At 44.8% G+C, this 12569-nt stretch overlaps 1 protein-coding gene across 1 annotated transcript; it reads left to right on the top strand.

Moving 5' to 3' along the window:
• The first annotated feature begins 2516 nt into the window (after nucleotides 1–2516).
• On the top strand, nucleotides 2517–9139 carry LOC121300087 (diphosphoinositol polyphosphate phosphohydrolase 1). The gene is made up of 5 exons (XM_041228482.1): nucleotides 2517–2796; nucleotides 3348–3458; nucleotides 6899–6943; nucleotides 7104–7188; nucleotides 7597–9139. The coding sequence occupies exons 1-5, from the start codon at nucleotides 2698–2700 to the stop codon at nucleotides 7791–7793; spliced, it is 537 nt and encodes a 178-aa protein (XP_041084416.1). The 5' UTR covers nucleotides 2517–2697; the 3' UTR covers nucleotides 7794–9139.
• The last annotated feature ends 3430 nt before the right edge of the window (nucleotides 9140–12569 follow it).

Below are 12569 nucleotides of genomic sequence, written 5' to 3'. Positions count from 1 at the left end.
TTTATTTGTTCACCTGTTCCCTGCGCTCTCTAATGTTTGCAATTATGATTCGTGCTTGTGGTTTCTGTTGATCGTGTACCGAGTTATTATTCTCTATTCCTGTCTGTGAGCTTGGAATAGCGAGGCGGGGGAATTCTTACTGCCTGGAACTGAACAGACGATCCCTTCAAATCACGTGGAAGCCAGTGACAGGCAGTTAGGATTCTCCGGGCAAGTGCAAAGCCAGGTAAAAAAAACAGACATATAGAGAAACAATCTATACATCAGGATCAGACTCGAGAACCTCTCTCGATTAATGCTAGCGTCATACAATAAAAAACGAACTCCGTGCACGATTGCATTTTTACTTGAAGCTATGAAACTATATAAAACCGTCTTACCGATTCCTCCCTCGACCCGCTCAAAGTTTTAGTTTGTATTGCTGGCAATAAGTTAGAAAGAAGCCCTCAGAATAAACCTCATATAAGGGTTAGGACTATGAACATGCATACGTCTTCAATATCTCAACGTAAAATGTTTTTTTTATCAATCATATTCCTGTTGTTCAGTCGTTTTATTATAATAAAATATCGCGAAGAAGCCATGTACCTAACCAGGATTCCGCCACAGAGTGTACCTGATACAGTTATCACATTGCCTTACACCGAGAGCGGCGCTGGTGAATTAAATACAAGTCGAAGACGAATTTCAATGCGTTTTAGACTTAGGCTTCCCCGTTGACATTTGGGCTGGGGTTGTGTTTTTGCTCCCTGTTGCACAGCTGCCTGTGTATTTGGGCTGTGGTTGTGTTTTTGCTCCCTGTTGCACAGCTGCCTGTGTATTTGCGCTGGGGTTGTGTTTTTGCTCCCTGTTGCACAGCTGCCTGTGTATTTGCGCTGTGGTTGTGTTTTTGCTCCCTGTTGCACAGCTGCCTGTGTATTTGGGCTGGGGTTGTGTTTTTGCTCCCTGTTGCACAGCTGCCTGTGTATTTGGGCTGGGGTTGTGTTTTTGCTCCCTGTTGCACAGCTGCCTGTGTATTTGGGCTGGGGTTGTGTTTTTGCTCCCTGTTGCACAGCTGCCTGTGTATTTGGGCTGGGGTTGTGTTTTTGCTCCCTGTTGCACAGCTGCCTGTGTATTTGGGCTGTGGTTGTGTTTTTGCTCCCTGTTGCACAGCTGCCTGTGTATTTGGGCTGTGGTTGTGTTTTTGCTCCCTGTTGCACAGCTGCCTGTGTATTTGGGCTGCTGGGGTTGTGTTTTTGCTCCCTGTTGCACAGCTGCCTGTGTATTTGGGCTGGGGTTGTGTTTTTGCTCCCTGTTGCACAGCTGCCTGTGTATTTGGGCTGGGGTTGTGTTTTTGCTCCCTGTTGCACAGCTGCCTGTGTATTTGGGCTGCTCCCTGTTGCACAGCTGCCTGTGTTTTTGCTCCCTGTTGCACAGCTGCCTGTGTATTTGCGCTGGGGTTGTGTTTTTGCTCCCTGTTGCACAGCTGCCTGTGTATTTGGGCTGGGGTTGTGTTTTTGCTCCCTGTTGCACAGCTGCCTGTGTATTTGCGCTGGGGTTGTGTTTTTGCTCCCTGTTGCACAGCTGCCTGTGTATTTGCGCTGGGGTTGTGTTTTTGCTCCCTGTTGCACAGCTGCCTGTGTATTTGCGCTGGGGTTGTGTTTTTGCTCCCTGTTGCACAGCTGCCTGTGTGTTTGGGCTGTGGTTGTGTTTTTGCTCCCTGTTGCACAGCTGCCTGTGTATTTGGGCTGGGGTTGTGTTTTTGCTCCCTGTTGCACAGCTGCCTGTGTATTTGCGCTGGGGTTGTGTTTTTGCTCCCTGTTGCACAGCTGCCTGTGTATTTGGGCTGTGGTTGTGTTTTTGCTCCCTGTTGCACAGCTGCCTGTGTATTTGCGCTGGGGTTGTGTTTTTGCTCCCTGTTGCACAGCTGCCTGTGTATTTGCGCTGGGGTTGTGTTTTTGCTCCCTGTTGCACAGCTGCCTGTGTATTTGGGCTGGGGTTGTGTTTTTGCTCCCTGTTGCACAGCTGCCTGTGTATTTGCGCTGGGGTTGTGTTTTTGCTCCCTGTTGCACAGCTGCCTGTGTATTTGCGCTGGGGTTGTGTTTTTGCTCCCTGTTGCACAGCTGCCTGTGTATTTGGGCTGTGGTTGTGTTTTTGCTCCCTGTTGCACAGTTGCCTGTGTATTTGGGCTGGGGTTGTGTTTTTGCTCCCTGTTGCACAGCTGCCTGTGTATTTGGGCTGGGGTTGTGTTTTTGCTCCCTGTTGCACAGCTGCCTGTGTATTTGCGCTGGGGTTGTGTTTTTGCTCCCTGTTGCACAGTTGCCTGTGTATTTGCGCTGGGGTTGTGTTTTTGCTCCCTGTTGCACAGTTGCCTGTGTATTTGCGCGTCTCCATGGGAGTCAGTGTTTCAGCAGAAGCGTCTGCATTGTCAGTGCAGGGATCTGTGCGCAGATTCGACGCTCAAATCCCAATTCCGACCGCAGTTTAGGGAACATTATTAGCGTAGCCCCGTGCGTTGGAATCAAGGCTAGGCGGATTGCGCAGTGCTCCCGAAAATGGCGGCCGTTCCGGAGATGCGCTCGGGTTTGGGAAAATGAAGCGGAGGAGAAGCAGTTCCTGTCAGTGAAGACCCGGTCTTTCTGTTCGCTGACTTTCAGTCGAGAGCCGCGGTGTTTCCGAGGGTTTTTGGTTCGAGTTACGCTCTCCGGGTGCCTCGAAATGATGAAGCTCAAGTCAAACCAGACCCGGACCTACGACGGGGAGGGCTACAAGAAGCGTGCGGCGTGCCTGTGCTTCAGAAGCGAGAGTGAAGAGGAGGTGAGTCCGGGGATGCCGGGGTGGGACAGGGCCGCTGCGGAGGGGGGGTTGCTGTAGACGAGATAGATCGGGAGGGATCAGCAGTGATTCGGGGAGAGTGACGGTAGTTTGGGACCGAGAGAGAATAGGCGGTGAAGGGAATGCGTTTGGTCCGGAGAAAGGGAACTGCAAACGAAGAGCGAGAGGAAGGGTTGAAAGCGATACTAAACAGTGTGATTGAGTTTTGTAAATCTGCGCTGATGTATTGCAGAAGTCTAACGGCTTATTTACTGTGTGCCCAACTTCACCGCAGGTGTGTAAAGATATCCTTGGCTCCTGTAGCTAAATGATAAGAGTTATGTGCAGGTGAGCCGTTTGACTCCCGCTTTTGAAATGAGCAGACAATGTGAATTAGTTTCGTGCGTAAACATAAAGAAGCGTTTGGAGGGGTAACGCTGTGCCTGTCCCAGTGAATCGTTGATTCAGTTCCCACCCCGGCTAACAGATGATTTTATGAAGCGGGGAAGGTGGTTTTCCAGGCAGGTGGTTTATTGAGGTGTCTGTGTCCGCAGGTCCTGCTGGTGAGCAGCAGCCGACACCCGGATAAATGGATCGTTCCCGGAGGGGGGATGGAACCGGATGAAGAACCGAACGTGGCGGCGGTACGGGAGGTGTGCGAGGAGGTACTGCATTTTTACTTGGGATCCCTCTCGCTGTCCTGGGGCACACATTGTGGTCCTGGCTGGGTGGGGCAACGAGAGCTGTTTCAGTACTGTACGGGTCTTTTGCTGAAGGCCTCCCAGGGTGCTTTAAATACATCAGTTAAAGAGAACTCCACTGTCATAATCCTACCAGAAGTGTGACTCTAACCAAAAAAGCCTGCCCTTCCTTTCTGGCTCATTCCAGCAGTGGTTACCCGCTGTGAGCAGCAGCCCCCTGACACCTATTCCGCTTTGAAGAGTGTAATTTAAGCTCTCAAATTTCAGCAGGATGGCTGGCAGGTCCCCAGCGTAAAGGAGTGCTTGTTGCACTGATCTGATTTAACCAGAACATTACCAGTAAACAGCAGTGCCCTGGAGCTCCGGTTACAGGCACTTGTTGGGTACAGTCTAAAGGGTGCGAAACTGAGATGCACCACAGCCCTTTATACTGACTGCTGTGGACTCCAAATGATCATCACACAAACACGCAAACCATTTAAAATGCTCTGACTTCAGCAGGGTAACCATCCCTCTAGGGCTGGGCAGAGTGGACTGTGAGGGGCACAGGGTTTCTTCCAGGGTCTGTGAAGTTTAACAGGTTGAGGTTTCACAGTTACCTTGCTTTAGTTTACAAGGTGGTGGGGGGGCACAGTAAGGCAATCTGAGTGACTGCTGTTATACTTTGAAAATCTGTCAAATTTAAACCAACCTCCTGAATTATTTCCTTATAAATTATTCAGGGAATTTTACAGTATTACCCTTTGTTCTGGAACCTGGATTAGTGATTTTCAATAGCCTGTATATGATATGATGCAATAAAACCATTCATAATGTTGTATAAGGCTGGGGCTTTTTCACCATAAATGCATGGATCCATCGACATCCTTAAAAAGACACCAAAACTAATAGAAGTATTACATTTAGAGAGATAACAGTACTGAATAGCTACTTGAAAACTATTGCATACATTAAATTACATCAGATTATGCACAACTCCCATAAAAAATACCAGATCTGTTGAATAAGAAGACAAATAAATCTGTGTAACGGGTGGTTCATCTTCAGTTACTTCACTTGTGTACAAGACTTAGACCGGAGTATCTTGGTGTCCGTTTTTCTTTTTGTAAAGAAGTAAGATCGCGTCCACTGTATTTGCTTTTAAAGAGGAACGCTGCTTACTGGCATGGCTAGGATGCTTTTGGCCAAGCGAGATGCTTTTGGAAATCGATTTTTGCTGTTTTTCCACGAAAGGGTGTTTGATGTTTGATCCCCTAGAGCTGGGGTGTTTGTTTACATGGACAGACCGATCAGAGTAAAGGCTAGCTCTGTTTTCTTTTTAGCAGGTACACTGCACGTACCACCTCCACTTTTTAGGGGTCAGTAAACTTTTCAGTTGTGACCCGGATAGCAACAGTTGCACTAACTTTGGCCTCTATTAGGAAATCTAAGTTGCATAAAACCAGGGATCAACAAAATAAACTACTGGGAGTGGCATAACCTTTCCATCTGGCTCCATTCAGTTTACTCGGGTGGAAACGACATGACAAATTGCACGCAAGCCCCTGTCGTACACTTTTTACTATAGGAGCCCCTGCCAAAAACTTGTGAAAGTGTTGTGGCACTGCATGTTAAATGAGCCCGAATACAGTTCCTTACCCCAATGAAGTCTCCCGCGCAGGACTGAATCAAGCAGTTATAATGGTTGATAAAGAGGGGAAGGGGTTTGGAAAGGGGTGCGAATGCTCACAGTCAAAACTCAAGCAGGCAGAGGAATCGGGGTCAAAAGTAACACCAAAAAACAAAAGGATACACAGGCATGACTGTCTGGTGATCAAGCCATACAATGCATCGATGCTTTTAACTGCGTTGTACGTGAATACTGGGACAAATATTTGATCCGTATCTTTTTATTTATTTTTTTTATATATACAATGGTTACTTTTAAACAAAATTGTAAACTCCAAAGCACTGGCCTCATTCCCTCTCCTCTGAGAGACCCTGTGTGTTATCTAGACCCCTGTAACTGAGACGGATGGCTGTCTTTGCTTGTGAGGTTAGACCTCATGCGCTAGCTGGGAATCCTGCCAGACTCGCTACAGAGGGGGAGTCGGGCAAGTTCTGTGCGTGGAGATCTCGCTGCGCCTTTCTGTCCCTCACTCTCGCCTCCGTTTCTTTCCCCACCATTTCTTTCTGTCATTCTTGCTTTACTCCTCCCCCCCCCCCTTACAAAAGGTCATTTCGTTAGCCCACTGCAGTCCTTTATTCTCGTTGTACCCCCTTCCCTGCTTTACCAATCTGTGACACCTTCAGCGAGACACAAAGAGGGGGTGTTAAACTTTATTAATAGACTGAAATGTGAACGCGAAGGGGCTGGCTCTTCTGTGACGCCAGCCTGGTCTAAAATGAGCCCTTTCACCCCACCCCCAAAATATCTCCAGAGTGTGAGTTGAGGTAGGTAAGGTTACTGCCTCGTTTATGCATGCATACATGCACAAACGCACATGTAATCTTGTGCCACTTTTTGCTGTACTGTGCTTTGGAGGTCAAATCTTTATAGCCGTCTTATTGGAGGTTTGTAGGCATGTGATAGAAAGATAAATGCTGCAAGTTTCTGTAATATAATTTGGTGTTATCTACCTACTGCAGCAGGCCATATAGTTATTGTAGGGCTTAGCTCTGCGGGAGCAAAGGGTAAAGATATCCATCGAACCCATCTTGAATAGAGTCCTTCTTTGTCTTTCATTCTCTCTCCATGTGGTACTCAGGATTCCCAGAAACTCCTCCCACCATGGCCCAGTTTCTATGGTAATAGACTAGGATCCCCCCCCGCCGCCGCTGCCAATTACAGGACGGCAAGTCACCTGACTCCCTTTTATATTCTTTAGACAGCGTTGGTTTCCGTTTGTCTGTGATGAAACCGTGCCATTGGGTTTCACAGGCGTCCAGTTTGCCTGGAAAAAAAAAAAATACTCTTTGCCTTTTCCATTGAATCTCACACAGTGGTCTTCTTAAAAATATTTGGAGGATAAACACAGTAGTGGGATGTATTGGGTTAGGCGTATTGAAATTCTAATTTCTGTTGAAAAATGGCCATCTTGAGCTAAGCCACCTACAGTGTAGGTGACTTCATATTAAACGTCAGCCATCTGTGCTGCAATTTGAGATTTCTGCTTCTGCAGGAAGGCAAACTGAGATGCTTGGAATCACAACATGTAATTTACACTTAACAAGCCTCCTAATGCTTCACTTTTGTGTAATTACATCTCAAATGAAACACTGTACTTGTGCACTTCACCTGTGCTCGCTGTCTAATCAGTATAATTGAATATATGTATTGTTATGTCGTTAGCAGTAAGAGTGGCTCGTGCTGTTGGATTGGTGATGGTTTAAAATGTTCTGATTTGTAAATCATTTCTTCACAGGCTGGTGTGAAAGGGACATTAGGACGATTAGTAGGTGTTTTTGAGGTGAGTTTGATTTCTCTGTTCTGATTCTGTTTAAAGACACCTTGCAACGTGGTAACATGGCTAACACATGGAGATTCCCATGTTCCTGAATCACAGGGTCTGTAAGAGAAGTGTTTAACATTTATAACAGACAATGGGAAACCTTTTCAATTCTCTCTAGAACCGCGACAGGAAACACAGAACGTACGTCTATGTTCTTGTAGTAACGGAGGTTCTGAAAGACTGGGAGGACTCTGTAAATATTGGTAAGTTTGTCTACAGGTTCACCTTGTATTCATCACTCGCCCTGTACCTCTTTCACACAACATTGCTGTTTTTCCACGTTGTTTTGTGAAGTTTGAAACTAATCCACTGTTTGAACAGCAGTCGAGTGCAGCATCAGGAGCTGTATTTATACTAGATTACTGGAAATAGAAGCTGTTTTACCACCTTTCGTGAAACGACACCTCACTCGTCCCATTAAAGTCAGTGTAAACCGTGCAGGAGATTTGAAATGGGTACAGAACGAAGTGCAGAAGGTGGATGGTGATGTCTTTGCAGACTCATGCCATTCAGGCATATCTGTTTCTAAGTAAGCCTGGTTCAGCTGTAAACAAAGCCTCCTTGTTTGTTTTCCTTGTTTGCTCACTCTGCGCTTCCTGTTCTGTTAACAGGGAGAAAAAGGGAATGGTTTAAAATAGACGATGCCGTAAAGGTGCTGCAGTGTCACAAGCCGGTGCAGGCCTCGTACTTTGAAGCTCTCCAGCAAGACTGTCTGACCAGTAACGGGACGCCGCTGGTAGCCACGCTAGCCGGGGAAATAGCCCCCGCCTACAGCATCAACCAGAGCTCTGTCTCCGGGATCAGATAACTAACATGCAGAACAACTCCGGCTCTTGTTCGTTCTTCTCTCCTTTTTTTTTTTTTTTTTTTTTTTTGCCTACTGTTTGCCTTGCCAGCCTGGCACACTCTAGACGAAGTTGGGTGATGATGACGACACTTTGTAAATGTGACGTTTTTTTGTTATCTTGGTATTGCATGAAAGACCCCCAAGCCCAATGCCCCCTTGCCCCCACCTCACCCCCTGAATTGCAGGTAATTTAATGCAAGAGCTACTTTCCACTGTTGTGGTGACGTAAAGTGTAGGCATAGTTCTGATCAAAGCTATGAAGGGTCATTATTGTCGTCTGTTATTTTTATTATTATTCCTGCCCTGATTAGAGATCTGTTGCAGGGTGGAAGGCGGGTTTACTGCTTGCACTGTGCGGGTACAGTTGGCATTTTCTGTCGGTTGGGAGCACTTAAAGCTCGCCTGCACCTCCAAAGGACTGAACTTACATCTCCTACTTCTACATTTTTTTAAAGGGTTTAACCCCTAGTGGCTACTCCACTAGTTAACCCAGCTGTGTGACAGGGTGGCATGTGTGAAAATTGTGGGCAAACGGGCAATACCCTATCCACGGTTCTGTATGAGTTTGCACCTCGGCTGCACAACCAGGCCATCTGCCCCCAGTGTGCATGCTTGTGTAATGCATGGGACTGGTAAAATGCAGAAAGAGAAGGGAGGTAGGAGGGTTTGGAAGAGGGCCCTAGGCAGTGGCCTCTAACCAGAGATGAAGGTTTTCAGTTTTATATCTGTATTCAGACTTTTTTTTTTTTCCTGTGTAAATCTGGTCTTAAAACATTTGTGACCCTTCAGACTGTGTTGCTCCAGCCCTGCTTGCAACATCTGAGTTATACATTTCTTTCCTTCTTTCTCTTTCTGTCTTTGCATTTTCAGATTTTGTGTTAGTAATCTGTAGTCTTGTCCTGCTATTGAACATATTGGAAACTCTGGCCAATTTCTGCTAGTTTCACAGACCAGGATTAGCACTGATGTTGAACTGCGTAATGTTGCCTTGGGTAAAATGGTCCCAGATTAGCGCTGGTTGGGGTCAGTGAAACTAGCTGTGAATGTTGCATCTTTGTGTTCATAAAACCGCTGATGCTAAAGTTATTTTTGAAACCCCTTGCTTGCCCAAGGGAAACCTTTTGCTTTTAAATAAGGATTTGTATCACCAGGATAAAAGAACTAAGCATGGGAGTGATAGATTTTTTTTCCCTATTTCCTGTGAAGTGAAAGTATCAGCAGTGACTTTTTTCAGTAAAACAGTATTGTCGATTGCATTTGTTTACCCCTCGTTTATAAAGATCTAGTAATTCTAGGATTTACAAGCTTTTTTTTTTGTTTTTCTTTCCCTTCTAAACAAAACACTGGACTTTGTAGATGAGGCAAATTTTGGAAAGCACTTTTTTGGTCTCATTTTTTCTCATTTTCCGTGTTACTTTTCCTCATTATCCCCCCTTTAATTCCGATCTTTCGTGTAATTGAATCCGCATCCCTGCCAAGCGCCTAAATAGTTGCTTGATTTAAAAGAAATCAGTCCTGTTTCTAACTAAACACGGAACAAACCACTTTTTTTTTTTAATTTATTTTTTGGCAAACAAGTTAAAGCCAAATTGCATTATCTGCCTTTGTTGTGGGAGGCGGAGCAGCAGTTGGCTTGATACTGTGATACTGTGAAAATAGAGCAGCCGTAAGTAACAAGGTATAGGTGTTCAATGTTCATTTTCTCTAGTTCAGTGCTGGGGGGGGGGTTCTCACTTTTTGTAGGTGGTGCATTTTCATAGAGCATTCTTAGGAGCCAGGTGGTTCATCTTGAGTACCTTGAGCTGTTTTGCACCCATCTCCTTATCAATCCCCCTGTTCTAAGGTCGGTTCTTTCCTCGACTGTACAGCTGTACCGTTTTTAAGCTGTCCAGTGCGACACTGTCACGGACAGACAAAAAACATTGAAAGACCTGGCGTCTTCTCCCAGCCCATCTTCTCTGCTCACACGCACTTTAAAGGGAAGACGTGTGCTCAGATTTAAAACTCAGAACACCCAAAATTGATGATGGAATGATCGGTTTTTGGAGAAATGGCTACAGGGTTCGTTTCTGTGTCAGAATGCTGAAAAATACTGTACTGTATAATAAACGTTTGCGTGAGATGCATTGGATGCTACTGTTTCTGTGCAAAGTTTGTGTTGTAATATGCTAATATATAATGTCCCTTCTGGTCTGCTTTTGCTAAGCTGTTATATTGCCAGATGTACTCCAGCTACAGCAGCCTGTACTTGGAGATGTTGAGAACCTGCATACCCACATTCTGTGATTCTGTTTTCAGAACTGTAATGGGGGGGGGGGAGATTTGATTGAACAGATGGAATTAGCACAGTGGATGTAAGCATTGACCCATATTCACTGATAAAGAGAGAGTGTATTAGTGCAAGGTACAGCGGACTAGCGAACAGAGAGCTGGCCCTTAAAGTGGGAGATCTTCAGATTTAAAGGGACGCAATGAGAGAGAGTGGTCTGGATTGTCAGTTTGTCTTGCTGTCGAGCTGGTCAGTTGCCATTTTGTTCAAGATCTGACCTAGAATTGTTTTCCTCAAACATAATTAGGAGTCGAATGCATATTTAAATAATTAGAAATTGGCTTCCCCAGGATAAAAATGTAACACTTGCACATTCTTTTTTTTTTTGTATGGAATTGTGTCTGGCTTTCTCTACTGTAAAGAAATTCAGTTCTGTAAGTCCCACTTGGATTGTATAGTTAGGGATGGGTTCGCTTCAGTGCCTCTTTTGGATGTAGTTTGGTTGCCAGGAATTGTGAGCTGCCAACATTGGCCTGCCTGCAGGAATCTGTGCCTATCTGCTCTCTTAGTAATGGGGGGGGGGGGGGGGGGGGAGAGGGGGGGGGGGTAAATGTGTTTGCACTGTAACTCCCAAATAGGTGCCATTGATAAGACAACAAACCCCAGTCATGTTTTTTGGAGAAATGGTAGCTGACTTTGTGAGGTTTTCATGCAGCAGAGACTGCAGTCCTTCTGAAGCTGCTTCTGCTTGTAAATGTTAAACAACTCCGTGGATTACTGTATCATCCTCATTTTAACAAGAGGTTGCAAAATTAAAATAGAACACACACACCACACCCCCCCCCATAGCAATTTTGAGCCATTCCAGGTGTTTCGATGAACATCACAGCACCAGGAAGGGCTCCTACTCTTGTGACGGGGGGAGTTTTATTACAGCCCTCGAAGCAGGCAACCCATCTTGTCCTGTAAGCACAGACCTTCCAGCTCCAGTAGTGTTCAGCTTTGCAGTAGATATTCGGAGAAATTTATGAAAACAATGCATTGGCGGGAGGCTGTGAGCGCCGAGTGTGTTTTTGGGTGTGGGGAGTTTTGATGGCTTAACACCCTTGCATGGGAACATACTGATCAGTTATGAATTAATTTTTTTCTCCGTAAAATTAGAGGAGGGCGTGGTAGATCAAACATTTTATTTTTTGGCAGGTAGTTTTAATTGTAACTGGATTGCCACAGATTTTTTTAGTAGGTAGTTATTGCACAAAAAAAAAAAAAAACCCTGCTACATTCTTAAAATGTCTGTGGCACCTGTTAACGTTTTCAAAAACAGTGAAAATACTAATGTGGATATCAACAAAAAATAAGGTAAATAAAATCTTCTCTTCCGTGTAACTTGACAGTGCCTCAGTTAAGTTTTGTAACATTCTCATGCCAATGTATAGAACTTCTCTCAATGTAATGGTAGAATTTGCTGAGTGTTTGTATGTGGCTGAGGAGCTGCATTCAAAATGCTGTATTCTCTGCAACCTGGAGGCAGCCTATGAGAAATGAGTTAAATACGATCACTTTTTTTTTTTTTAATGTTCAGTGTCTCTTTATGATGATTAAGAACGAAAATGGTTGATGGTTTTTGTTGAGCGTTTGAGTATTCAAGTATTTGGTCGCTCCGTAGTGGGGTTAGTTTGAAAAGTGAGACACGTTCTCGAAACCCCAAGAGCAGTGTGCGGTAGACTGAATTGTCTGACAGAGAAAAGTACCTGTAACCTAATGCATTGTTATAACAATGATTTAATGACAACTTGATGTTCTAACTTAGCCCTTGTTTCTGTCTGATGATCTAGGCTTGTTACAATCCTGTATATAATGACAGCACTAACGTTCTGCTGTTTCTCCTGTGTAAAGCCTTAGGTGGATGAGGTGACTGTCTTTTTAATGATTGAATTGTAATACACTTTGGTCTGCTGTTAAATTGAAGAAAGGAGTGCAAGGGATTATCTCAAAAGTTCACACAACTGGCCAGCTAACCTCCTATGTAACCAGTTCCTTTATGAGAGTGCACTGAAAGGATGAATTGAATACTGCTCTCTCCTGTTAGCATAGAACTAAATAACTTCACCCTAAATTTAAAATATTAGCTTGTTAAATGTTGACAACGTGTTAAAGAAAAGTACTATGTAGGGAGGTTGAAAAGTATGTTGCCCAGTGTTTTCATTTAGTAGTGCTGGCTGTGATATACCAAAATGGATAAAACAAGTATGATCCTGCCACGCCCAGCAGCTGTGCTGTTGTACGAGGTCAAAGTATATTATCAGCTGTGATATTATTTAAAAAAAGGGCATTCAACAGCTGTGCCTGGAAAGTGTTTTTAGATTTTCTGTTGCAGGCATCAATAAGTTGCTTGAATTTAGAAGGGCTGCTTGACATTTTGAGATGGTCCCTTAGCACCGAGTTTGTTCTACCCCGTCCACATAACT

The sequence above is a fragment of the Polyodon spathula genome, chromosome 25 (assembly GCF_017654505.1).
Source record: "Polyodon spathula isolate WHYD16114869_AA chromosome 25, ASM1765450v1, whole genome shotgun sequence".
NCBI lineage: Eukaryota > Metazoa > Chordata > Actinopteri > Acipenseriformes > Polyodontidae > Polyodon > Polyodon spathula.
The sequence above is the reverse complement of the archived record's forward strand: the minus strand, read 5'-3'. Positions and strand labels throughout refer to the sequence as shown.